At 33.9% G+C, this 24,806-nt stretch overlaps 3 protein-coding genes across 3 annotated transcripts; all 3 read right to left on the bottom strand.

Annotated features, from left to right (window-relative positions):
- Positions 1 to 671: 671 nt before the first annotated feature.
- LOC144556768 (cytochrome P450 84A1-like) lies at positions 672 to 5,655 on the bottom strand. The gene is made up of 4 exons (XM_078305200.1): positions 5,323 to 5,655; positions 5,063 to 5,242; positions 4,501 to 4,959; positions 672 to 1,604 (listed from the first exon to the last, which is right to left on the bottom strand). Exons 1-4 carry the CDS (start codon positions 5,599 to 5,601, stop codon positions 972 to 974), a joined length of 1,551 nt encoding a protein of 516 aa, XP_078161326.1. The 5' UTR covers positions 5,602 to 5,655; the 3' UTR covers positions 672 to 971.
- Positions 5,656 to 13,527: 7,872 nt separating this feature from the next.
- LOC144556769 (cytochrome P450 84A1-like) lies at positions 13,528 to 19,408 on the bottom strand. The gene is made up of 4 exons (XM_078305201.1): positions 19,047 to 19,408; positions 18,745 to 18,924; positions 18,185 to 18,643; positions 13,528 to 14,418 (listed from the first exon to the last, which is right to left on the bottom strand). Exons 1-4 carry the CDS (start codon positions 19,320 to 19,322, stop codon positions 13,786 to 13,788), a joined length of 1,548 nt encoding a protein of 515 aa, XP_078161327.1. The 5' UTR covers positions 19,323 to 19,408; the 3' UTR covers positions 13,528 to 13,785.
- Positions 19,409 to 22,931: 3,523 nt separating this feature from the next.
- On the bottom strand, positions 22,932 to 24,390 carry LOC144557323 (uncharacterized). The gene is made up of 2 exons (XM_078305887.1): positions 23,941 to 24,390; positions 22,932 to 23,406 (listed from the first exon to the last, which is right to left on the bottom strand). The coding sequence occupies exons 1-2, from the start codon at positions 24,355 to 24,357 to the stop codon at positions 23,119 to 23,121; spliced, it is 705 nt and encodes a 234-aa protein (XP_078162013.1). The 5' UTR covers positions 24,358 to 24,390; the 3' UTR covers positions 22,932 to 23,118.
- Positions 24,391 to 24,806: the final 416 nt, after the last annotated feature.

Here is a 24,806-nt window from a genome sequence, read left to right as displayed (position 1 = left end):
TTGGAATGATTCCACACCTAATAGTAAGATGAAGGGCATTATCGTAATAATTGATGATAGCTCTATTAGCTTTTAGCCGACACAGTGAATACTTCCACTATTTCATTTCAGCTCCCTTTGCTATTAATTAAAAGAGACCTAAATCTCAGGGTTCTAATTAATTAGCAGTGCGATATAGCACTATTACAGTGTTTTCGGACTATAAAAGCTATAGCGTTATAGTACGTTATAGCAGCACAATATGACAATAATATTATTTTTTTAGCCGTTCCGTTATAATGCGATAAATGCTATATAAACATTTGCTAAATATGGATAATCAAGTGTTTTAACTTAATCAAGCTGATCTTAACTTCAATAACTTATTAGATGAATTTTAAATGATTTATTTAAATTACTCAAACCGGTCTACTTCATTAGTGATATATTTAACTTTTCAAATTAATTTAATATAAAGTCAAACGGTCAAAAATAATGAAAATTAAATGCATCAAAACTAATATAAATATTTCTTTTACCACTTGACTTAAAATTAAATTAATTCAAAAATTAATTTTTTTGTATAGTATACTTTATTGATCTCAGTAGTTTGAATTCATTATTTAAAATCAATCCAATAAATTATACTAAATTTAATATATTGCATATTTATTAAACTCTCCCTATAAATATATTCCGAATTTGACATATTATATTGTTCAACTGGGAGAAATCATCTACTCTTATGACATGCTTATTAAGGCTTGCTTACATCACCATATGAAGCCTAATAAACTAATTGAGAAAAAAATAGGCACTAAATTCTGGGGCACTTCACAGTGCTTCAATGACATGCTTATTACCACTTGCTTACTTCACCATATGCAGCCTAATAAACTAATTAAAAAAAAAAAAAAAAAAAAAAAAAACAATCCTGGGTACTTCACAAAACAAGTTTATTTTTGAAATGACAAGGTTTTTGCTCTTTTTAATCAGAACAACGGGCAGTTGAGCCTGGGTGTGGGCACAGCTGACAGCCTGACCGCTCTCGGTGCGGTCAGTCCGAACACATCGCTCATGTCAAGCTCGCCGGGTTTCATTCCGTCGGGCAGATTCCAGTTGAAACAATGCACTAGCTGTGCCACGGCTAACTCGAGCGAATAAAGGCCTAGCTGCATGCCTGGGCAGGATCGCCTGCCCGATCCAAACGGCAAGAACTCGAAATTGCTCCCCTTGAAATCCTTTCCGGCACTATCACCCGTAACACCAAATCTCGAGGGGCGAAAAGTGTCGGCATCCTTCCACGCAGACTTGTCACGACCGATAGCAAATACATTGATCATGATACGAGATCCTTTTGGAATCTGATAGCCGGCAACAACGCTGTCTTCGGCTGTTTCGTGTAGAAGAAGAGGAATTGGCGGGTGAAGGCGGAGAGTTTCTTTTACGACACACTTGAGGAAAGGAAGTTTGTCGAGGTCGGTCTCATGGACCTTTCGGTCTAAACCGATCGTGGTTGCGAGTTCGGCTTGGAGCTGCTGCATGTCGTCTGGGCTTCGCATCAGCTCGGATAGGGCCCACTCTATGGCCGATGCTACCGTCTCTGTGCCACCAAACATTACATCCTGCACCAAAGAGAAAATAACACCTCTAGTAATTAAAGTAGATGGCACAAACAGTAAATAATCAAAAGTTAAAAGTTAAACATTTCTTATGGCATATAGTAAATATACTATTTATGTATCTTTATTACCATAGATCCTTAAAAGTTAAAAATAAAAAGTGAAGTTTCTTATTATGAGCATATAGTAAATATATTATATATGTATCTTTATTACGAGATATAGATATTTAAGAATAAAAAAAAGGTTCTGATGAGCATATAGTAAATATATACTATTTATGTATGATTTATCTTTCTTATGAGAGAGATAAATGGATATTTTTTACTATCTACACATCCTTTTTTATGAGATAGATAAATAAACTGACAGCTGTGAAGCTGGAATTTTTTTAACTTAAAGGTAAGTTGGCAATTAACCAGTAATCATGAGACTTAGAGTAGTGGTTGATTGTCATGTTTTGACATTGACAGCTGCATTTGAATTGAACTTATCAAGTAAAAAGTTGACAGCAAATTTCTCTTTGAAAAAAACTACTGCCGAAAGGGTAAAATTTTGCTTTACCCAATTGGCAAATTAATTGACAGAGATATCCCAATCAGTTTTCAAAGCAATTTTTGTTTCTTTTTACCAGTATACATCTTATCTAAAATATCTAGGCCTTTTGAAACATGAGGAGAGTTTCAAACTATCGATATCAACCGTCCAACATGATATCTATATTGAAACAAAAACATGCTTGGATCAAATATATAATTTTTGAATTTTTTTTTCTATTTTTTAAGATAGATAGAAAATCACTGTTTGATATATAAATATATTGTGATTGATTAACAAATTAAATTATATAATAAAAAAACACTACAAAGAAACATTGTTCGAGACTTTTAGGGATGTCACCTATCTCTTTTGTTGGAAATAATACCATCAAATTAACGATATAACAATGTAGATGTATTTAAATTTTCCTTAAAAAAATAAGGTTTTGTTGATGATAAAATTATTTATAACTTGATAAAATGTTCAAAACTTTACTTTTACTTATTTCATAAAATGTTCAACTTTAACTTCTTTATGATAATTTAAAAAATAAAAAATAATAAACACTTTGCATAATATGTATAAATATATATGCTTGAATTCGATTATGAACAACTTGCATATTAAAAATAAATATTTTTAAAGTGGAATAAGAAGTGCAAAATATTCTATGTAAAAATATTTTCTGAAAATATAAGTGTCCTCTGTTTTGCAATGTTTCTATAATTAATGGTGAGGTAGGGTTCACTGTTGTGCGGAATTCATTGTGAACTAATAATTATTGATATATTAAATGAGGAGACAAGACAAGGATGTCAAAGAAACATCATACAATATTTCCAGAGCTATATATTATATATAGTTGCAATTGAGAACTTGGATTTTTTTTTTCTTTTGGGAATTTAATTAAGACCTTGACAATTAAGACTGCCTGATTATTGTTATTGTTACAGTCTGAGTTACGGGTGGGAAAAAAACTTGTAGCTTGTGGTTCGAGCGTGAATTGCATCTGACTTGCTCATTAACAACTTGCTTGTTATTGGATCGAACTGTTAAGTAACCAGCTTATTAGTAGCTCGGTCTAGATTAAACGAGTTCAATCAGGGGCCTAGATCGCTCGCTAGCTCGGTTAGGTATGAATTTGTATGCATTTTATACTAGTTCGATTCAAAAAATTTATAAAATTTATTTTCTTCTTAAAAATAAGATCCAGTAAAATCCGTGAACCAGCTCACCAGTTCGGTCCAGATCACAAACTAGTTCGCAACAATTACAATCTAAAATTTCAGCTCGGTCCTCTAATCCCAACTCGATCCAGCTCACTCGTTGGTAGTTGGTACCATTGAATTTGACTATTTATTAAAGCTCAAGGACTTTTATTCAGATTCAAACTAGTCAAATTCAAACCATTGAATTTTTTTTTTTTTTTTTTTTTTTTTTTTTTTTTTTTTAGTGTAACTCCACAGCTTCTCTTTATGTTGCTGTCAGCTTATGTAATATTTTTTATTCAATCAAAAGTGCCTAAGGGCTTTCATCAAAAAAAAAAAAAAGTTGGTACCCGTAACTATGAGTTCGCTAGCAATAGCAATAGCAATAGCAATAGCCTCGTATATACACTAGGCGATAAATAATAAATTTATACTCGGTGAATGAAAGTTCACGTGACAATTGATGAGCATGTTTCCCAGCTACCAAATAAGTAAAATATCTTCCTACGCAATGCACACATGGTTGGAAGCACTCGGGCACTAAAATATATAAAATAATTGGGGATAAGCAGAAACTTAGAATCAATGAATGTGTTTGTCTTGTTTTTGGTTGGTCAAAGGAATGGGCGTTATCCCACAAATGTTTCTTTTCTTCATTGAGATAGGAATTGACAAATTAATAAATTACTTCAAGTGTATGCGTGACTGACCGTCACTCCGGACTTTTTGGGCTTTCCTAAAACAACATTAAAGCTCAAGGACTTTTATTTCTAGAAATATATAATTATTTTTAAATTTTCATCCACACTTTATCTTTATTCTATCCAGTATATTAAAATTCGGTATATGCTGTCGCATATTTTTATTCCGTTACAATTCGAATAGAAAATATGTATTCGATTAAATATGTGATTTTATATTTTGACCGCATATTACCGCATCTGAATTCTCATTTAAATCCACATATGTAACCGTATATCACATGAAAACCGCATTTTAAAACATTGATTCTACCTATGTCTTTTCATATGTGATCACTATGTAGATTTACAGGTTCTGTTTTGTGTAGGAGTAAGTATAAGAATTAATTAATTAAATAATGCCATGCTAATAATAACATATAAAGTGTATATGATTTAATTGGAGCGTACCATGATGATAGCTTTGATATTGTTTCTGGTGAGCCTGAGGCTGTTTTGCAAATCATCTCCATCTTCTCCCCCTTTACCATCCTCTGATTCTACCACAAATGCCAACATGTCATCTACCATATCAGCATCGACATCATCGCTACTCTTCCGGTTCTTCATGTGTTCATCAATGATCGTATCAATGAACCGGTCCAGTGACTCGCGCGCTGCTTTGAGTCGCTTGTTGATCCCTTGTAGATCGATCCAACCTAGCCACGGGATGAAATCTCCGACATTAAAGGCGCCGAAGAGTTTAGAGAACTCTTGCAAAATTGATATGAACTCATGTTGGTTTTCATTTCCTTGTGCTCCAAAGGCTGCTCTGAAGATTATGTTTGTTGTGAGATTGAATATGAGTTCACCGAGGTTTACGGCAGTGCCAGGAGTGCTGTTCGCAACAGAACGAACCATCGAATCAACCTAATTAAAACAAGAAGGGTAGCTTAGCTTTCAGTAAGATTTTGTTTGTTTAAAATTTGTACATCATAAACAAAAAAACATATCATCATTGGAGTAAATATACCTCGTCACGAACTGAGGCCCAGGATTCAGCCCGTTTCCGGCTGAAGAGCTTCATGACACAAAGTTTGCGCATTTGGCGCCAGAAGGGGCCGTAATGAGCAAACGCCATATCAGCGATGTCGTATGTCAGATAAGTAATGGCTATGGTGGCCGGACGATTCGAGAAGACATTATCTTGAACCTGTTAAAGATGGAAATTTTAGGAGAAAAAGAAAAAGTAAAACATTATGTTTTTCTAGTAATTGACTGAGTAACTGGTACCTGAAGAACCTGGCGTGCCATTTCTGGAGTGGAGACAGCAAAGGCATGGAGAAAGCCGAGACGAAGATAAAGGAGGCCGGTACCATAACGCTCAGCCAAAGTTGCCAAACCGCGATGCGTCAACTCACCCATCATTAGCATGTTGCCAATGAAGGGTAGTCGTGGTGGTCCCGGAGGGAACGGAGCCTTGTGCCGGTCCCGCCAGAGCTTGAAAACAATGAAGAGAGTGATGCATATAATTGCCAACAACACTGGGTCTTGAAGCAACTCCATGGTCATAGTTTGTTGTCTCAGGATTCTAATTTTTGGTTCAGTGGTAGTTGTACTTGAGATATAAAGAATATGTAGAGGTGGGGGTATTTATTTATAGCTTGGAGAATCGGAGAGCAGATCACCTGCCCCCGGGTGCAAGAAAATTCTGCTTCTTCAGTCACTGCGGGTGGGATCTGTCACTGTTAAAGGGGACTGGTCACTGTTACTTTTTAAAATGGGGACTCACCAATATTAACTCTGGAGACAGACGATTCGATCTCGGAGAATCATAGAATTAATTAATTTTTGAACCTGTAGGTAAGTGTGTTACAGCGAAAGTAAAAATAAAAATATAAAGTTAAGAGGGACTTTTTCACAACGTGATCTTTATAGGAGTGTGTGTCCTCTACATTAACTCAAAAATGAATCTTTTGAGTTAATAAATCTCAACCATCTGATTTTAAACGGAGTCAATCCGACCTCTACTTATAATATAGGGATCCTTTAATATTAGTACGGATTTAGTCTGCACGAATCTTAAAACAAATCGGATGATCAAGATTCATTTAACTCAAAAGATTCTCTTTTAAGTTAATGCAGAGGATACGAATTCGATCTTTATAGGGGACGTAAAAAAACAGTACGTGGACTGGTTAGTGGTTACGTATCAGGACTTGTATATCTTTTGCTTTGATTATTCGCGTAACGTGACAATTTTTCAAAAAAATTGACATGGTATGGCATGTAGGAACATGTGCCTGAATCATGCGTAATTAAGACAAGATCTAATGATAAATATTAAATAAACTATGATCAGACATATTTGGATACAACACATGTGCTCACAATATACCTCGGTCACAATGCGACTAACACTAGTGTAAAAACTAGAATCAGGATCGGCCTATTTGGATCGGTTATATGAACCAACCGATCCTAAAAGGTATTTGAATCGGTTTTCTTAAAAAAACCGATCTTAAAAACTATTCAGATCGGGTTTTATTGTCAACCGATCCTGATTTATGAACTATCAAGATCGGTTTTTTGTTAGAACTGATCCTGATACTATCAGGATCAGTTATTCTAAATAACCGATCTTAATAATTCAACTATCAGGGTCGGTTGTTTATAAAATCCGATCCTGATAGTATCAGGATCGGTTCTAACAAAAACCGATCCTGATAATTGAAATATCTCAAATAAATCTTATTAATTGAAATATATCAGAAAATAGCATCTGGATCGGGTCTATACATAATAACCGATCCAGATAACTTAAATACATCTAACAAATTAAACTATATCAGAAAATAGCATATGGATCGGTTCTGTACATAATAACCGATGCTGATAGTATCTGGATCGGTTTTATTGTTAAAAACCGATCCTGATAGTATATGGATCGGTTTTTAGCAATAAAACCGATCCATATACTATCAGGATCGGTTTTATTGCTAAAAACCGATCCTGATACTTTTTTTTTTTTTTTTTTTTAGAACCAACTTTGAAAAAAAAATAGTATTAGAATCAGTTATTTCAAATAACCAATTCTAATACTATTTTTTTTTTTTGCAGAACCAACTTTGTGTGGTGCGCTGTATGTAGTCTAAAATGCTCTGCTCGGATTGAAACCAAATTGGCACAGTGACAGCTTCAAAATTGAGATAGCAAATTTCATTTTATAATTAGTTTTTTTTTCAATATTTTAAAATATTTATGTTTGTAATTTTAATATTGAGAAGTATATGTAATTAGGCATTTGTGTTATATGTAATTAGTGTGGTGATTAATAAAATATATATATATGACTGTTGTATATGGCATATGGTTCAATTATAAATTTTTTTTTATGAAAATTAATGTAATTTATATTATTAAAATTTATGTGATAATATAATTAATTATTTGACATTGATATTTCATTTTGAAGTCATTTTGACTATTGAATTTTTTTATACAATCATGCATGATGCATCAATGACTTGTGCCATATAATAATATACATAGGACTTGAACCCTTGTTGTGTGGGGTTGTGAAGGAACGAATACGAATATTAGCATTTGGTCAATCGGAACCGTTAAAATGAAAGAATGTCATATTAATTTCACCATTATAAAATTTGATACAATTCGGGATTCGTGTACTAGTTCATCAAAGCAAAACAATATAGCAACATCGCACGGCCGTAAATAATTTACGTTGTATCAAAACTTACAGTTGTCGGGCCTTCGGCACTTTTACGTTATTAATGTTCCATGTTATATCTTGATCATTTTAAAAATTATTACATGTCATTTAATTACAGACCCACCGTTGGATGATCATGCAGAAATGAACGGTCTGCATTCCATTTAACAATTTGATGCCATTAATAATAATAAAATTGTACAAAATTGATCATAGTAGAGTTGATTTGGCCATACAAACACAAATAAATAAATTTTATATTTTTCACATTTTTCTTAATATTTATCTGTGTACATGCATTACCAAACAGAAAAGAAAATAAATGGTAGCCGTTTGATGGTTGATAGACCATCAATATGAGTGGGGTTTACCTCAGTGATCTTTCTTATATATAGTATCAGGATCGGTTTTTTATAAAAAACCGATCTTGATACTATTTTTTTTTCAAAGTTGGTTCTGCAAAAAAAAAAATAGTATCAAGATCGGTTTTTTATAAAAAACCGATCCTGATACTATTAGGATTGGTTTTTTTTATAAACAACCGATCCTAATACTATTTACTCCCTATATAACCTGCTTAGGGTTCTTCTTATTTTCATTTCACGCCTCTCATTTTCAACTTAGCGTCTCTCTCTCTGTGTCTCCGTATCTCCCTCTCAAATCCTCAGTACTCTTTGTGTCTCTCTCTCTGTCTCCGTCTCTCCCTCTCCTCCGTGTCTCTCTCTCTCTTTCTCTCCGTCTCTTCCTCTCAAAACCGAGCCTCTCGCACCTCCGGCTCAATTGTGTCAGTTTTTAATTTTTTTTATTGTTTCAAAAATTAATTAATGGTGTTTGTATATTGTTTTACAGTCTTGAGGACATCTCGCTCAAGTTACTTAATCATCCGGCCGATCAACTATGACGGTATTAGCTTTATCTAATTTTCTCATTATTATACTTTAAAAATACATTTTTTTGTATTTTTTATTGTAAAATGTTTTTCCATCTAATTGTTACCTTTGTTTTTATTTTTAGGATCTTTTTTAATCTCAAGTGATGTGATTGCAAAAGAGGTAATTATTGATTTTTTTATTGTTGTGCTTTACATTAATTGCATAAATGTGTGTTAATTGAAGAAATAGCTCAATTAGTCACTTGTATGTTTGTTAATTAATTTTTCTTGGATTTAAATTTCTTGTTATAATATGTAATGCTTCACAAAACTTTGTATGAACATGATTTTTTTGTAATAATTTAAGATGTGTATGATATTTAATTTAGGATGTGTATATGATATTTGATTATTGTTTCTTACTGTGCAAAAAAAAAATATTTAGGATGCTGGCCAGCAAAATATATATGGAAGCTGGTCAAATAAATAAAAATATTTTTTTTAGCTTCAATAAAACATCAGGATCGGTTATTTTAAACAACCGATCCAGATTACTACTATTAGGATCGGTTATTTTTTAATAACCGATCCTAAAAGTTTTTTTTTCAGATCCTCATTCCAAAAAAAAAAAAAGTATCAGGATCGGTTTTTCCTGATACTATTAGGATCGGTTTTTTATAAACAACCGATCCTAATACTATTTATTTTCAAAGTTGGTTCTTCAAAAAAAAAATAGTATCAGGATCAGTTTTTTATAAAAAAAACCGATCCTAATACTATTTATTTTCAAAGTTGGTTCTGCAAAAAAAAAAATAGTATCAGGATCGGTTTTTTATAAACAACCGATCCTAATACTATTTATTTTCAAAGTTGGTAAAAAAAATACTATCGGTTAACCTAAGGAACCGATCCTAATAGGTATTCATTTGGATCGGTTATTTTAAAGAACCGATCAAGAATATAACTATTAGGATCGGTTCGTTAAGAAAAACCGATCTAGATAACTGCTATTAAGATCGGTTATAATAAACAACCGATCATAATAGTTGCTATTTGGATCGGTTCTTTAAAAAATAAAAAACCGATCCTAATAGTTGCTATTTGGATCGGTTCTTTAAAAAATAAAAAACCGATCCTGATAGTATCAGTATCGCCTTCATCAGGATCGGTTGTATTCCGATACTGATATGCGTATATAACTGATCCTGATTCCATATTTTCCACTAGTGTAACGTGTCATTACTGAGAGTGTAGATATTTATAGCTTGAATAATTGGAGAATTAATTATTATTTTCATGCAGACAAGGATCTTGCAGCAAAAGTTATATGAAAATATAAAATTAAGATGTGGTTTATTTGCTTTTCATCTTTGTTAGAGATAGAAGTAGATTTGATGGGCATTGAACCTATTTTTAGATTTAATTAGCTTCATCACCGTACAATTAGCATTACGATATATCCGCATGAAAATTAATACAGACGCGCACAGATTTTAATACAGAACACACAAATCTTGATGTAATCGGATGGTCACTACACATCGAACCAAAGTAGGTCCGATGGACATCGGACCTACTCTGAAAACCCCTTGTTAAACCAAGGTCCTATTCTTTGTTTGTTTGTTTTGTTTTTGTTTTTTTTTGTAGCTTCTTCCATTTTCCCCTCCGCCAATTGAAGTTTGATTGTTTTTTGGTTATTCAATAAATCAGAGGATTTTATATTTGATAGATAACATTGGCAGGAATTTGGATTTATACTTGATAGATAACATTGGCAGGAATAATTTGGAAGGCTTTACTAGTAAAATAATAGGCAATGACAATACAGTATGTTTTGGTTGAATAGATGGGATGGTGAATATGAGCTACATACCACATTTCTCCATTTTTTTTTTTTTTTTTTTATTGCCAGAGATTCTAAAATCTGAGTGGCATTTTTATTTTTATACAGTAGAGAAAACTTATACTTTAAAAGACAACTTTCAGATATTTACTTATGTGAATGGAAGACTTTACCAGCAAAATTCTCTAACTTTGTTTTTAATTTTTTATCATGATCAATTAGTGTGAAGATGGCCCACATTTGGTATCTTCACAATACACTCTTTGTATATCTGGCTTGATTATGGAGGGTCCCCTAATTGTAATTATATTATATTTTGGATAACTAAGATTCTCTTAAGATCAATTTTTTTTATGGTTGGTAAAAAAAATAATATACTTGCCAAGGTTAATTTAGTTAAAAGAGGTTGGAAAGGCTCAGTTGATTGCAACTTTTGTGGGCTCCCTGAGTCAACTGATTTAATAATTTTAGTTTTAAACTTTTAATTGTAATAACCATTAGTGATTTATGGTTTATTGATGCTTCTATATATTTATTTGAAAGACATGTAACTTATAGAGATGATTAAAGCTGCAGGTGTTAATTTGTTGCTTCAAAGCAATGTAATTTTGCTTTCATTTGATAACTATAGTTGTAAAAGCTCTACAAATAGTTTGGTGCCAATTTAGTATCTACATCTTGTGCGCTTGATTTCTAATAAAATCGGTAGAGTTATCCCACTTTTTCTAAAAAAAAAAAAAAATAGTGAGAGGAAATTAATAAAGGATTTTTGTTAATTTCTTGTAACCTCTTAAAATGTATATTTTATTACTTTGTAGATTAAGACTAAACAAAAGTAAAAAAAAAAAATAAGGTCATGAAAAAAAATGATAATTTCTTATTCGATTCCATATTTTGTTACTCTTTTTTCATCCTCTCCTTTCACCTCATGGCAAGAAGTAATTATATTTGGATTGTACGACAAAGTTATAGACATAGTTAAGACTTCAATCATGGTTCTACCATCACGCGGGTAAAGAAATTTTAAATATTTTATTTAAAGAAAATGCAGAGGATGTCTCCAGAACTTACAAGTTGGAATCAGTAGTAACATATATGCATCTATAATAAAGTCAAATTTGATCATGTCATAAATTCATAATTTCAACCGATAAATCAAAATATAAGCTATGAAAAGGTCTCATAACTTTTTTTATATTAATAACGACAACAATAAGAGAAGTCAACATTTATTAAAAAAGGGGGTCAGACTAAATCAAAAGAAATAATTTTGATAGCCATGTTTGTCTGTTGGAGAGAGATGCTCAAGAATTTTTAGGGATGAATACAAGAAAGTTCATCAACTGACGCAAGAGGTTATTGATCAGTGGTTATGGCTGCAGGAGCAGTGTTACTGATAGATTTGTTTTACTAGTTAGCAAAATTATTTTTCAACAGCTTTCTTTTTCATACTAATGTTCAATAAAATATTGAACAGCTTTGTAACTCTCTGTAAAAGGTTTCTGTAAGGAAGCCTTTAAACTGTTCAAACAAACAAATAAATTTAAATAAGGACTGAGATCCTTATTTTTTTTCTCAAAAAAGAGAGGTCAACATTTCAAATCAAAACAATTCTTCAAATAAATAAATAAATAACATCAATACTAATTCGGATAAGTCAACGGCTCAAATTCATTACAATATCTTTTTCATTTCCTCATTTTTCTCAAAATTTAAAAGAAAGAAATAAAGAAATAAAAAGAGAGATTTTATCACTAGTGGAAAAACTGAAATCAGGATCGGCCTATTTGGATCGGCTGTATGAACTAACCGATACTAATACCTATCTGGATCGGTTTTATCAATAAAACCGATACTAAAAGCTAATGAAAACACAGCACATGAACTAATTGGATCGGTTCCTAGTTAAGAACCGATCCAGATAGTATCTGGATCGGTTCTAAGCTAAGAACCGATCCTAATACTTGATAATTAGGATCGGTTCTTAGCTTAGAACCGATCCAGATACTATCTGGATCGGTTCCTAACTAGGAACCGATCCTGATACTTTTTTTTTTTCAAAGATGGTTCTGCAAAAAAAAAAAATAATAATAATAATATCAGGATCGGTTGTTTATAAACAACCGTTCCAGATAGTCCATTTTAGGTTTTTATTTTTCCGCGCTCATCCCTTCTCTCCTTGCGTTTCTCCATTATTCAAAATTACAACTCTCTCAACTCCTTGTCTCCTCTAGCCGCAAGTCTCCTCCTCTCCCTCCATCTTGCCGTCTCCTCTCAGTCCGATCGGCTCAATAAAAAGAGTGCTCAGTGCTCAACGCAAGTGTGCTCGGCGCAATAAATCCACTCACTCGCTCGGTGCTCGGTGCTTGGCCCTCTCCTCTCAGTCCGCTCGCCTCTCAGTTTAGGTAAATTTGCTAGATTAGTTTTGCTAGTTTAAGTAATTTCAAATTATCAAATCAATTCGGTTTCATTTAAATCAATTCGGCTAGTTTAGTTTTGGATTGAAATTACATGAGATGGTATTCTGTTTTATCAAATCAATCCGGTTTCAATTCTTTGGGTACCATAAATCCTAAAAGAATAATATTGCAATTTTGCAGAACCAACAAAAAAAAAAAATAGTATCAGGATCGGTTGTTTATTAACAACCGATCCTGATACTTTTTTTTTTTTTTTTTTTTTTTTTTGCAGAACCAACTTTGAAAAAAAAAAATAGTATCAGGATCGGTTGTTAATAAACAACCGATCCAGATTATTGTAGTATCAGTGTCGCCTTCATCAGGATCGGTTGTATTCCGATACTAATATGCGTATATAACCGATCCTGATTCCATATTTTCCACTAGTGTATGGACCATCCAAAAACAGTGATTTTCTACGTATCTTAAAAAATAGTTACAAAATTCTAGAAAACATATTTATTAGTGTGAATGCATAGTACCGTAGACTCACTCAACTACTTACTACAAAAAAAATTAAAATAAACTTTTCAAAACACGCTTATTAGTTTTGAAACAACTAACAAATAATATATATTTTACCTAAACATGCTCATTAGGACTTGCTTACGTCACCATATGAAGTATAGTAAAATAATTCAAAACAAATTAGGCACTAAATTATGGGGCACTTCACAGTGCTTTTATGACATGCTTATTACCACTTGCTTACTTCACCATATGAAGCCTAATAAACTAATTAAATACAAATTAAGGAACCAAATATCCTAGAGCACTTTACACAACATGTTCCTTTTTTTTTTTTTTTTTTCAAACATCAAGGTTCCTGTTTTACCCAAACCACCACTAATCAGCACAACGGGCAGCTGAGCCTGGGCATGGGCACAGCTGACAGCCTGACCGCTCTCGGTGCGGTCAGTCCGAACACATCGCTCATGTCAAGGTCGCCGGGTTTCATTCCGTCGGGAAGATTCCAGTTGAAACAATGCACTAGCTGTGCCACGGCTAACTCAGCCGCATAAATACCTAGTTGCATGCCCGGGCAGGATCGCCTGCCCGACCCAAACGGCAAGAACTCGAAATTGTTCCCCTTAAAATCCTTTCCGGCACTATCGCCCGTAGCACTGAATCTCGAGGGGTAAAAAGTGTCGGCATCCTTCCAGGCAGACTTGTCATGACCGATAGCAAACACGTTGATCATGATACGGGATCTTTTCGGGATTTGATAGCCGGCGACAACACTGTCTTCGGCTGTTTCATGCAGGAGAAAAGGGACCGGAGGGTGAAGGCGGAGGGTTTCTTTTATGACACATCTGAGGAAAGGAAGTTTGTCGAGGTCGGTCTCATGGACCTTCCGATCGAGACCAATCGTGGTTGCGAGTTCGGCTTGGAGCTGCTGCATGTCGTCCGGGTTTCTCATCAGCTCGGATAGGGCCCACTCTATGGCCGATGCTACCGTCTCTGTGCCGCCAAACATTATATCCTGCACCAACGAGAGAAAAAAAAAAAAAAACATTCAGTAAATCAATGAAAATAATTATTGTCCCAAAAAAGTCTTAACTTTCCCATAGTTTATGTTTACATTATTACCTAATAAGTTCTTAAAAAAATATTCTTACTAAGATATTGTAAAATCAGTAGATGACACAAACAGTAATTAATTAATAAAAAATTAAACATTTCTTATGGGCATATAGTAAATATACTATCTATGTATCTTTATTACCATAGATCCTTAAAAGGAAAAATATAGGGTTTCTTATTATGAGCATATATAGTAAATATATTATTCATGTATCTTAATTAATTACGAGATGGATACTTCAGAATAAAAAAAGGGTTCTTAATTATGAGCATATAGAAAAGGTTCTTTTATATATCTATCTATGTATGATGCATGTATATATCTTTCTTACGAGATAAATTGACAGATAAATGGATATTTTACTATCTATACATCTTTTCTTACGAGATAGAGAGGTAGACAGATAAACTGACAGACAGCTGCATTTGAATGGAACTTACCAGGTAAAACGATGAGTGCAATTGTGCAAATTTCTCTTTTAAGAATACTACTGCTAAAAGAGTAAGATTTGCTTTACCCAAGTGGGGAATTAAATGACATATATTAGCCCAAACATCTTATCAAGTATTGAAAATTAAAAGTCAGAGTATTATAAATTATAAAGTGTGTTTGCTATAAAAATGAGACAGTATTCGCGAGGATATTTGCGAGAATTTCGTTGTGAATATTTCTATTGACACACTCAGTAAAAACACTTTTTTATCAGCATATCCTCACGGATAGTCACTTTTTATCCTCGCAGATTCTGTCGCATAAACATCGCAAAAACTTCTCTCCAGCTCAAATACAATCCTCACTGTGCAATTTTTCTTCTCTGCCGAAAAAACTGTTACTTAATTCTCAGCCCTATTTCTCAAGAAAAAAAAATTCTCAGCCCAATTAATTTCTCCTCTGGCCCAGCTGAAGAGTTCCAGGTTGAAACCTAACCTGCTACCTCTGCGCCTCAACCCGAATCAAATCCTGTAGTAGCTCACACTTCTCAGCACCATACAGAGAACTCAAACTCGGAAGAATAAACAGTTTCCAGATCAGATCATGTTACTTATCTCACCACAAGGCATCCACACTTCCTCTCCCCAAAAATGATGAGCCAATCTCCTTCACAAGTGCTAATCAATTTCCCAAATGGCGTCAAGCATGGCAAACAAATTAAATGCTCTTGCATACAACAAACACGTGGGTTCTTGATCTTCCTCAAGCTGATCACCTCATCGTAAATGGATTTACAAAATCAAACGCAAAGCCGATGGATCGATTGAACGACAAAAAGCTTGCCTTGTGGCAAAAAGGCTTTCACCAAGAAGAAGACATCAATTACAATGAGACATTTACCCCTATGGTCAAACCTACCGCAATTCGTGTTGTTCTTTCTCTTGTCATTTCTCATAAATGAACAATGCGACAATTGGATGTCAATATTGTATTTCTCCATGGAAATCTTCATGAAATAATTTAAATGGCACAACCAGCAGGGTTTATTGATCTTCTTCGACCTTCATATGTGTGTCTCTTAATGAAAGCTCTATATGGCCTCAAGCAAACTCCTCGTGCGTGGTACCATAAACTTGTTTCCGCTCTTACCAATCTCGGTTTCAAGGATTCTCTATCCGATATATCTTTGTCCATGTGTGCCTTCAACAACTCCCTCACTTTTGTGCTTGTCTACGTGGATGACAACATTGTCACGGGCTCTCATAATCATCATATCACCTCTCCCATTGGTGATATTGCTTCTCGCTTTTCTCTCAAGGATCTTGGTCCTCTACACTATTTCTTGGAGATTCAAGTCTCTCCCGTGATATTCATCTCTCTCAACTAAAGTACATTCGTGAGCTTCTTTCCGTTCCAAGATAAATGGTTCGAAACCATGCACCATGTTGAAAAATGGCTCACAATAAAGCAGGTACAATTTAAAATTTTATGTCATTAAAGGGCTATACTTGTAATTTGATATACGAGTGATCCAATGGATCATAGGTGCATTCAATATAGTCTATTTTCCTCAACTTTGACTAAGTCAAAAATTCCCGCAGTAGATCAAGTTTGACTTTTGTCAACCTTTTTTCATTTGACTATAACTTTGGATCTACAAGTTCAAATCACACGTTACACATATCCACGTGACTCTCTTAATTATCTACATTATGCCACATCTCACATGATCATAGAACTGAGAATTAATGACTCCATCACATGTTTAATCTCATTAAACATTTTCTCAATCAATCGACTCGTCATTGTACAATTATTATACGTCTTTGATTCGATTGACATTCATCACCATTATGTGTTGAATTGATGTCATATTATGTCCAACATAATTATGCACTATTAGATTCGATATATGTTGTCCAGCAACATATTTCATAGTATCACCTAAACTATATGATGCCCGGATGATAGAAGATCCACCACCGGATTTTGTGTTTTTCTTAGGATGAACTTAATTTTATGGGGTTCGAAAAAGCAATATACCGTGTCTCGTTCTAGTACGGAAGTGGAGTATCAAAGCATGGCCATTGCTTGTGCCGAACTCATTTGGATACAACACCTCTTGAAAGAACTTCATGTCCCTGACCTCTACTAAAAAAATCGCCCCTATGGTGTGGTTCATTTGCCCAAAAGATCAACTCGCTGATCTTCTCACCATGGGACTGGCTTCATCACGCCTACAACTTCTCTGTTCCAAGCTTAGTGTCGCCTCTATTGACCCTTCGCTTGAGGGGGGGTATTATACAACAGTATCATCTAGACTGGTGTATCAGATGTATCAGAGTGTTTATAATATATAGTTTACTCTAACTAACTAAATTCTGTTATTGCAGTATTAGACAATTAAACTAGCGCTTGTGGTTGTGTTGTAATTAAACATTTGATGAAATACAATTCATTTCTGATATTCAGCTTTACATGATTCTTTAGTAGAGCATTGTTTTGAATCTAGTATCTAATTAACTATTTAAACCCGATTCGTTATTTTTTTTACCTCCCAACGAAAATCCTGAATCCGCTCATGAAAAAATCTTGCTCGTACGTACCCATCTTATCGGATACAGTATAGGTTGGGTAAAAGGATACCATTGACACCCCTAGCGTGATTGTACAAATATTTTTAGTTTTACAGAGATGGAAATTAATTCAACAGTATGAATGTATCCGTCACTCCGGACTTTTTGGGCCTTCTTTTTACTTATTTTAGAGCTTCACAGAGGCTGCAAAGTGGTGAGCGAGACTCGAACTCTCGATCTTTGAGTATCCAACAATCTTAGGACTTTTTTCTAACCAACTGTTCTACCGCCCCATTCTCTGGCTTTTTGGGCTTTCCTAAAAGAAAAGCTAGATAACCTTTCTATACTGGATATAATTAATTTCAAATTTTCATCCATCCTTTATTCTACATATATATGAAGAAATACATACAAAAATTTTAAAGATGTGTTATTGTTAATAGCCGATGTTTACTGAGCAATTGACAAATCAATTCAATCTTATATTATACATGCTTATATGCTTGCAAGTCGACTGCAATATTTGTTATATCTTTTCATATGTACGTGATCATAATATAGATTAATTAGAAGTTCTGTTTTGTATAAGAATTAATTAATTTCATTTTAATAATAACACAAAAGTACATATATGGTCCAATTATATTAGAGCGTACCATGATGATAGCTTTGATATTGTTTCTGGTAAGCCTGAGACTGTTTTGCAAATTATCTCCATCATCTCCCCCTTTACCATCCTCCAATTCTACCACAAATGCCAACATGTCATCCACCATATCGGCATCCACGTCGTCACTACTCTTCCGGTTCTTCATGTGTTCATCTATGATCTTATCAATGAACCGGTCAAGCGACTCGCGTGCTGCTTTGAGTCGCTTATTGATGCCTTGTATATCGATCCAACCTAGCCACGGGATGAAATCTCCGATGTTAAATGCGCCAAAGAGTTTAGAGAACTCTTGCAAAATTGGTACGAGCTCATGTTGGTTTTCATTTCCTTGTGTTCCAAAGGCTGCTCTGAAGGTTATGTTTGTTGTCATATTGAATATGAGTTCACCAAGGTTTACAGCAGTGCTGGGAGTGTTGTTCGCAATGGAATGAATCATTGAATCAACCTAAAACATGAAGGTTTAAAACTTAGCTTTCAGAATGATCATATTTGTTTAAAATTTGTACATCATAAACAAAAAAGATAATATCATCGGAGTAGACAGACCTCGTCGCGAACTGAGGCCCAGGATTCAGCCCGCTTCCGGCTGAAGAGCTTTATGACACAAAGTTTGCGCATTTGGCGCCAGAAGGGGCCGTAATGAGCAAACACCATATCAGCACGGTTGTATGTCAGATAAGTAATCGCGATGGTGGCCGGACGATTCGAGAAGACATTATCCTGAACCTTTTAACAATGGTAAATTCGAAAAAAAAAAAAAAAAAAACATTAATTGGTAGTAGGCAGTAGCTTAAAGCTGTAAAAAAATACATTATGTTTTTTCGAGTAATTGACTGAGTAACTGGTACCTGAAGCACCTGGTGCGCCATTTCTGGAGTGGAGACAACAAAGGCATGGAGAAAGCCGAGGCGAAGATAAAGGAGGCCGGTACCATAGCACTCGGCCAAAGCTGTCAGGCGATGGTGCGTCAAGTCACCCATCATTAGCATGTTGCCGATGATGGGTAGTCGTAGTGGTCCCGGAGGGAATGGAGCCTTGTGCCGGTCCCGCCAGAGCTTGAAAACAATGAAGAGTGTGATGCATATAATTGGCAACAACACTACTGGGTCTTGAAGCAACTCCATGGTCTTAATTAGATTGAATTGTCTCAGGATTCTGAGTTTGATTTGGTGAGTTTAACAAGTGGTTCAGTGGTAGTTATGCTTGAGATGGAAAAAATATGTAGAGGTGGGGGTATTTATAGCTTGGAGGATTGGGGTATTATTGCTTATTTTTTTCCTTATTTGTTTTTCACCATGTGATCTTTTTCTTTTTTCTTTTTTTTTAAAAGCTTCACAGAGACTGTGAAGTCATGAGAGGAAATCGAACTCTCGACATTTAAGTAACCAACGGTCTCAGAACTTTTTTCTGACCAACTGTGCTACCTCTCATTTCTCTTCACCATGTGATCTTTGTTATACCGAATTCGCTTCCTCAAAGATATCTCAAATTTTGGGTTGATCAGTGCAAAATCTGAACTGTTCAGTGTTCAGCACAAATCTTACAAAAAAATTAACTTATTGAAATCAATTTAATTCACATGTTTATATGTAAAATTTATAAATTTTCGAATTAATTTAAAGTCAAGTGGTCATAATTTTTTTTTTGGTAATTTAATTTTAATGCATTTTTTTAACCTTTTAACTTTATACTAATTAATTCGAAAATTAATTAATATACAAATCACTCGTAAAGTTATTTTTGAATGATTTCAATCCGAAAAGTTTCGAAATTAAACTCTTCATGAGATTTGATGAGCTTAAAAATACTATAATTTTAATTTAGAATTATTGATCAATATATTGTTTCCTTGAATATGAATTCTAATATATACAATCAGGCAATTGATCAAGATATGTATCAGAACTTTTCAATTCCATCAATACACAATCATGTCTGAATCAGTGTAGACAACTACTTACAATTTTGAATAGACAATATCCTCTGAATCAGACAGAACCAGGATAACATCTCATGGAATTTAAGCACTACAAAAGATTTTAGGGTGAACAGTGCATATATACATGGATATAAAAGATGAACCAAGAATACAAGTTCTTATTCACATATAATACAAAAAAAAAATACAATTTCTGAATTTGTGATACCTAAATAAATCACTTGGTTATATAGTAAAAGGGCATCTCACATATTGTATTCCAAAAAGACTACAATTCTCGAGTATAACAAACAATCTTAAAATAAATGTCTTGAAGCCAATTTTAATATTTTACAATAAATTTAGTTCTATTATTTTTCCGTTTCCAGGTAACAAAATTTTAATTACTAATTCTTTTATCATCATCATCATCATTGTTATTATTAAAGTGTTATTATCAAAATATTACCATTTGAAAGTTCTCTGATAACGCCTCATCAAATTCAAATCATTATTTTTTTTAATTATTTTGCGATTTTTTTATGAAAATAATTGTCCTGACTTTGACCCGTCGACTTGCCCGAATTATTATCGATGCCTTTTTATTTATTTATTTGAAGAATTGATTTGATTTGAAATATTGTCCTCTCTTATTGTTGTCGTTATTGTTATGATTAATGTTGAGACCTTTTCGTAGCTTGAATTTTAATTTGTCATTTGAAATTATGAATTTATGACATGATTGAATTTGCCTATATATATTATAGAATTGATTTTAAATTATAAATTTAGAAACTTTGATCTTGAACTTCTCTTGCCAATTCTTCCACTGTTTTGAATTCTTCTCTAAAATTTACTGAATACCTCTATACAAATAGAGATATTAGTTCCTTTCTGGAGCTTGGAACAGATTTGTTACAGTTTCATATAATGCCAGAGAAAAGCAATATTCTGTGAACATGTGCCTGATTGACTCACTGTTCTGTCTGCAAATGACACACGTACTGGATAAATTCCATATATTCTTAGTCAGGTTTTTAGCTGTAAATATAGGAAATTTCATTTTCCTAAGCTCCGGTTCATTCCAACATCTTTTAGATATTATTTTTAAAAATTAAACATGAATCTTATTTGAAGAAAAATGAGAACCCGTACCACTGCACTAATTGCGCTAATATACAAATTCGGAAATTGTACTTAAAATACTTATTTTTGGATACCAACAGCAAGCTATGATTAATCACCATCACATTTAACTTTATATAATAAAAAATATACACATTGCAATAATGATATTATACATATATTAATATATATGTCATTATTGGAAGAAGAACCCGATATAAATAAAAAAAATCAGAAATTATCTGTAGGTGCAGAATAAGCCAAAAACTTAAAACCTAGAGATCTATATGATAACATATCTTTTAATTGCTTTACAAAACATGACACGTTCAATTTGGCGCTGGTATATGTACATACTCTAAAACATGTCACAGCTGTAAACCATGATTGCTAATATCCAGGGGCAGAGGCAGCATTTGAAGTAATGGGGTCAAAAATATAATATAGAGGGTAGTTAGTTGCTCATCTTTTAGAAAAATATATATATAATACTACAAGTTTCCAAATTGTACACATTGTGTAATAGTTTGTTTTTTTCTTTGAAAATGAATGGGGTCAACCATAGATAATTTTCACAAAATTAATGGGGATCATTTTTAAGATACCCATAACATTTTACTATAAATTATTAAAAAAGAGCCTATATAATAATTAATTTTTGAAAATGAATGGGGTCATTGACCCCCATTTGGCCTCTGTAAATTCACCTCTGCTAATACCTCTACATGCACACTACAATAACAACAGGTGCAGATCACTACTGTTTCTCCAGTCTCAAATTCGTTGGTTTGCATGATTGATGGTTCATGGTCACAAGTTGGCAAGGTAGAATTGGATTTAAAATGCTTGTATGTAGACGGGTGGGATTATATAGGTTATAGTTTTCCTATGTTCTTACCATGTATAGCTGTTATAAATTTTGATGGTTCCTCTTTTTCTCATTACTAAGGTATTAGCTAGAGGAAGTTGATGAGTTGTAATATGTGACTGATGTACTGGTACAGCCTACGGGCTTTTTTAAGTTCAAAAAAAAAATTGTGTAGGAAGTCACTGATGAGTTGTTCTTAGAAAATCACAATTGCGTGGATTGCGACTTAAGACTAATTGATATTTGAACTTTAAACAATTTGAATTTCTTAAAGCCCAAAGTCATAAATAATACATAATAGAAAGAAAATTTAACAAAAAAAAATACTAAATCTTTGAATTTAACATAATTTATCAGCCAAACAGTACATAATTTAATATAAGTCAAGACTCGAGAGAGTATAGACTATAGACGGAGAAGGAAAGGGATAGTCGATGAGTTAGGGTCTAGGATCCTTTGCAATTTTGACTTGGATTTGGATCCGGTTAGAATTGGATATGGCATGACTTTATGTAACTCGAGTTGAAATTTGCTCATATTTAGTTCATTAAGTTAACGAGCGAGTTGATAATGAACAATTTATTAGCGATTGATAATGAACGAGTTATTTGTTTTTTTTTTTTGAAATGCTCTTGCTTTGTGTTTTTCCCCCAAGTATTGCTTTTTTACTTTGTATTCCATCTAATTTAGAAATTAAATTAACATAAACAACCTGTCACCTTGTTTACCAAATTAATTCCTCTTTCAAAAATTCAACAAACACCTCTTCAAGAGTTGGAATAGCCATGCAAATAAACAAATAAAGCACACAAGAACAGAGAGTAATTCTACCAAAATTAGGCACCTGAATCTACTTCCACTACTAATAAAATTTCAGTAATATACAAGTGAGTAACTCATTAAAGTGTGTGTAAAAAAACATACAATACCAAGCTCTAATAAACTCCTCTACTCCTAAGCATCAAGTGCAAGCGAAATTGTTATACCAAAAACATATCTTACATTGATATCAAGGCTTCCTCCAAGAAGCTCTTGGGCCCTTTTTAATACTTCCAAATTTATAGTTTTTCCCGGGTTTATCGGACCTCGAATTCACAGTATAAGGTTTCTTATAAGATCTGGGTTTTATAGCACTGTTTGCGGGTTTTGGGGTCTCTTCCTTTTTCATTTTGGAGAGGCTAGGCCGGTATAGAATAACAGATCGACCAATCTGACCAATTGCAACTGAACCTGTTGACTCTTCCAGTAGTCTTACAACATTTATAAACTCTTCAGGACAGTTGCCATGCACCTTTAACTGCAGTTACCATCAGGTGAAAGTTGGTTATTTGTGTTTCAGTAGTAAAACAATGATGAATTAAAAACACTGTTTAAACCAGGGATTAACCCATGTGTTATGGTTTTTCTTATAGTATGTTATGCACTGGCCAAAGTTTCAGCTCATACTAGCTTTTCTACTAGCTTTTCTATAATGTACTATGCATAGCGCAAATTGGTCCATACTATGGATTAATATCTCCATGATCAAATTTTATATTTTTGTTTAGATAGGTAGAAAATCACTTGAGTTAAAGATTTTAGGTCATTTAAAAGTACTGATTTTCTACCTATCTAGAAAAATAGTAAAAAAATTCTAAAAAATGTAAAATTTAGTCCGAAAGTGCATTTTCATATGAAAATTATGTTGATATGTAGTATGAACCAATTTGCGCTATGCATAGTATCATAGCCTCACTGTTTAATATAATTTGCTTGAACACAAGGCCTAACTACAACATATAGTCAATTAAGTCAAAATTTGAGGTAAATTTTAAGAGAGAGAGAGAGAGACCTTGAGAAGCTCATTGGCCTCGAGAAGTTGTATAAAAGATGCAGCAACAGCAGGTGTGACGCCAGATTTGCCGACTTGCTGGTACTTGAGCTTCTTACCAAGACTGTGAGCATAGGAAGCCAATTCCTTCTTCTCCTTGACAGTCAATTGAGGCACTGCATATTTAGGCAGCACCACGTTTATCTCTTCTTCTTCCTGTTCTTTGTTTTCATCAGAGACTTCCAACTCGGGCGATTTAGCATCGGTATCATGAAGAGGGGTGGCGATGGCGACGGCAGTGTGCGTTGAGATGTGGCGGAGAGGAGGGCAATGGAGAGGATTAGAGAATGTGAGAGAGGAGAAGAGACGGGAAGGGAGAGAAATGGGGCGGTGGAGAGAGAAGCGGAGGAGTGGGGCGTAGAGGGAGAGTGCGGCCATGGTGTTTGATGAAATATTTGTGAGGGGGGATGGATAAGAACTAAGGAGTGAGGGAGTTGTGCGAATTCATATCACCTGAGGTAACATAAAATTTGGGTTATATCCAGACCGTTCGATCAGAATCCACACGAATATTAAAGATCCCCTGCATTCCATCTTGGGCCGGATTGGCCCAAATTCCGATCGGACGGTAGACACCTAAAAATAAATATACTGTTACCTCAGAGGATATTGACTCGTGAGGTTACTTGGGCGAATTCAAATCACCTGAGGTAACATAATATTTTTGTTTAAATCCAGACCGTCCGATCAGAATCCGCACGCATAAGAATGGGCCCCAGCATTCCATCTGGGGCCGGATTGATTCGGATTCTGATCGGACGGTTCGGATATAAAAATAAATATTCTGTTACCTCAGAGGAAGAGGATATTGACTCGTGAGTCGTGAG

The sequence above is a fragment of the Carex rostrata genome, chromosome 7, assembly GCF_964058835.1.
Source record: "Carex rostrata chromosome 7, lpCarRost1.2, whole genome shotgun sequence".
Taxonomy (NCBI): domain Eukaryota; kingdom Viridiplantae; phylum Streptophyta; class Magnoliopsida; order Poales; family Cyperaceae; genus Carex; species Carex rostrata.
This window is presented reverse-complemented; position numbering and strand designations above follow the sequence as displayed.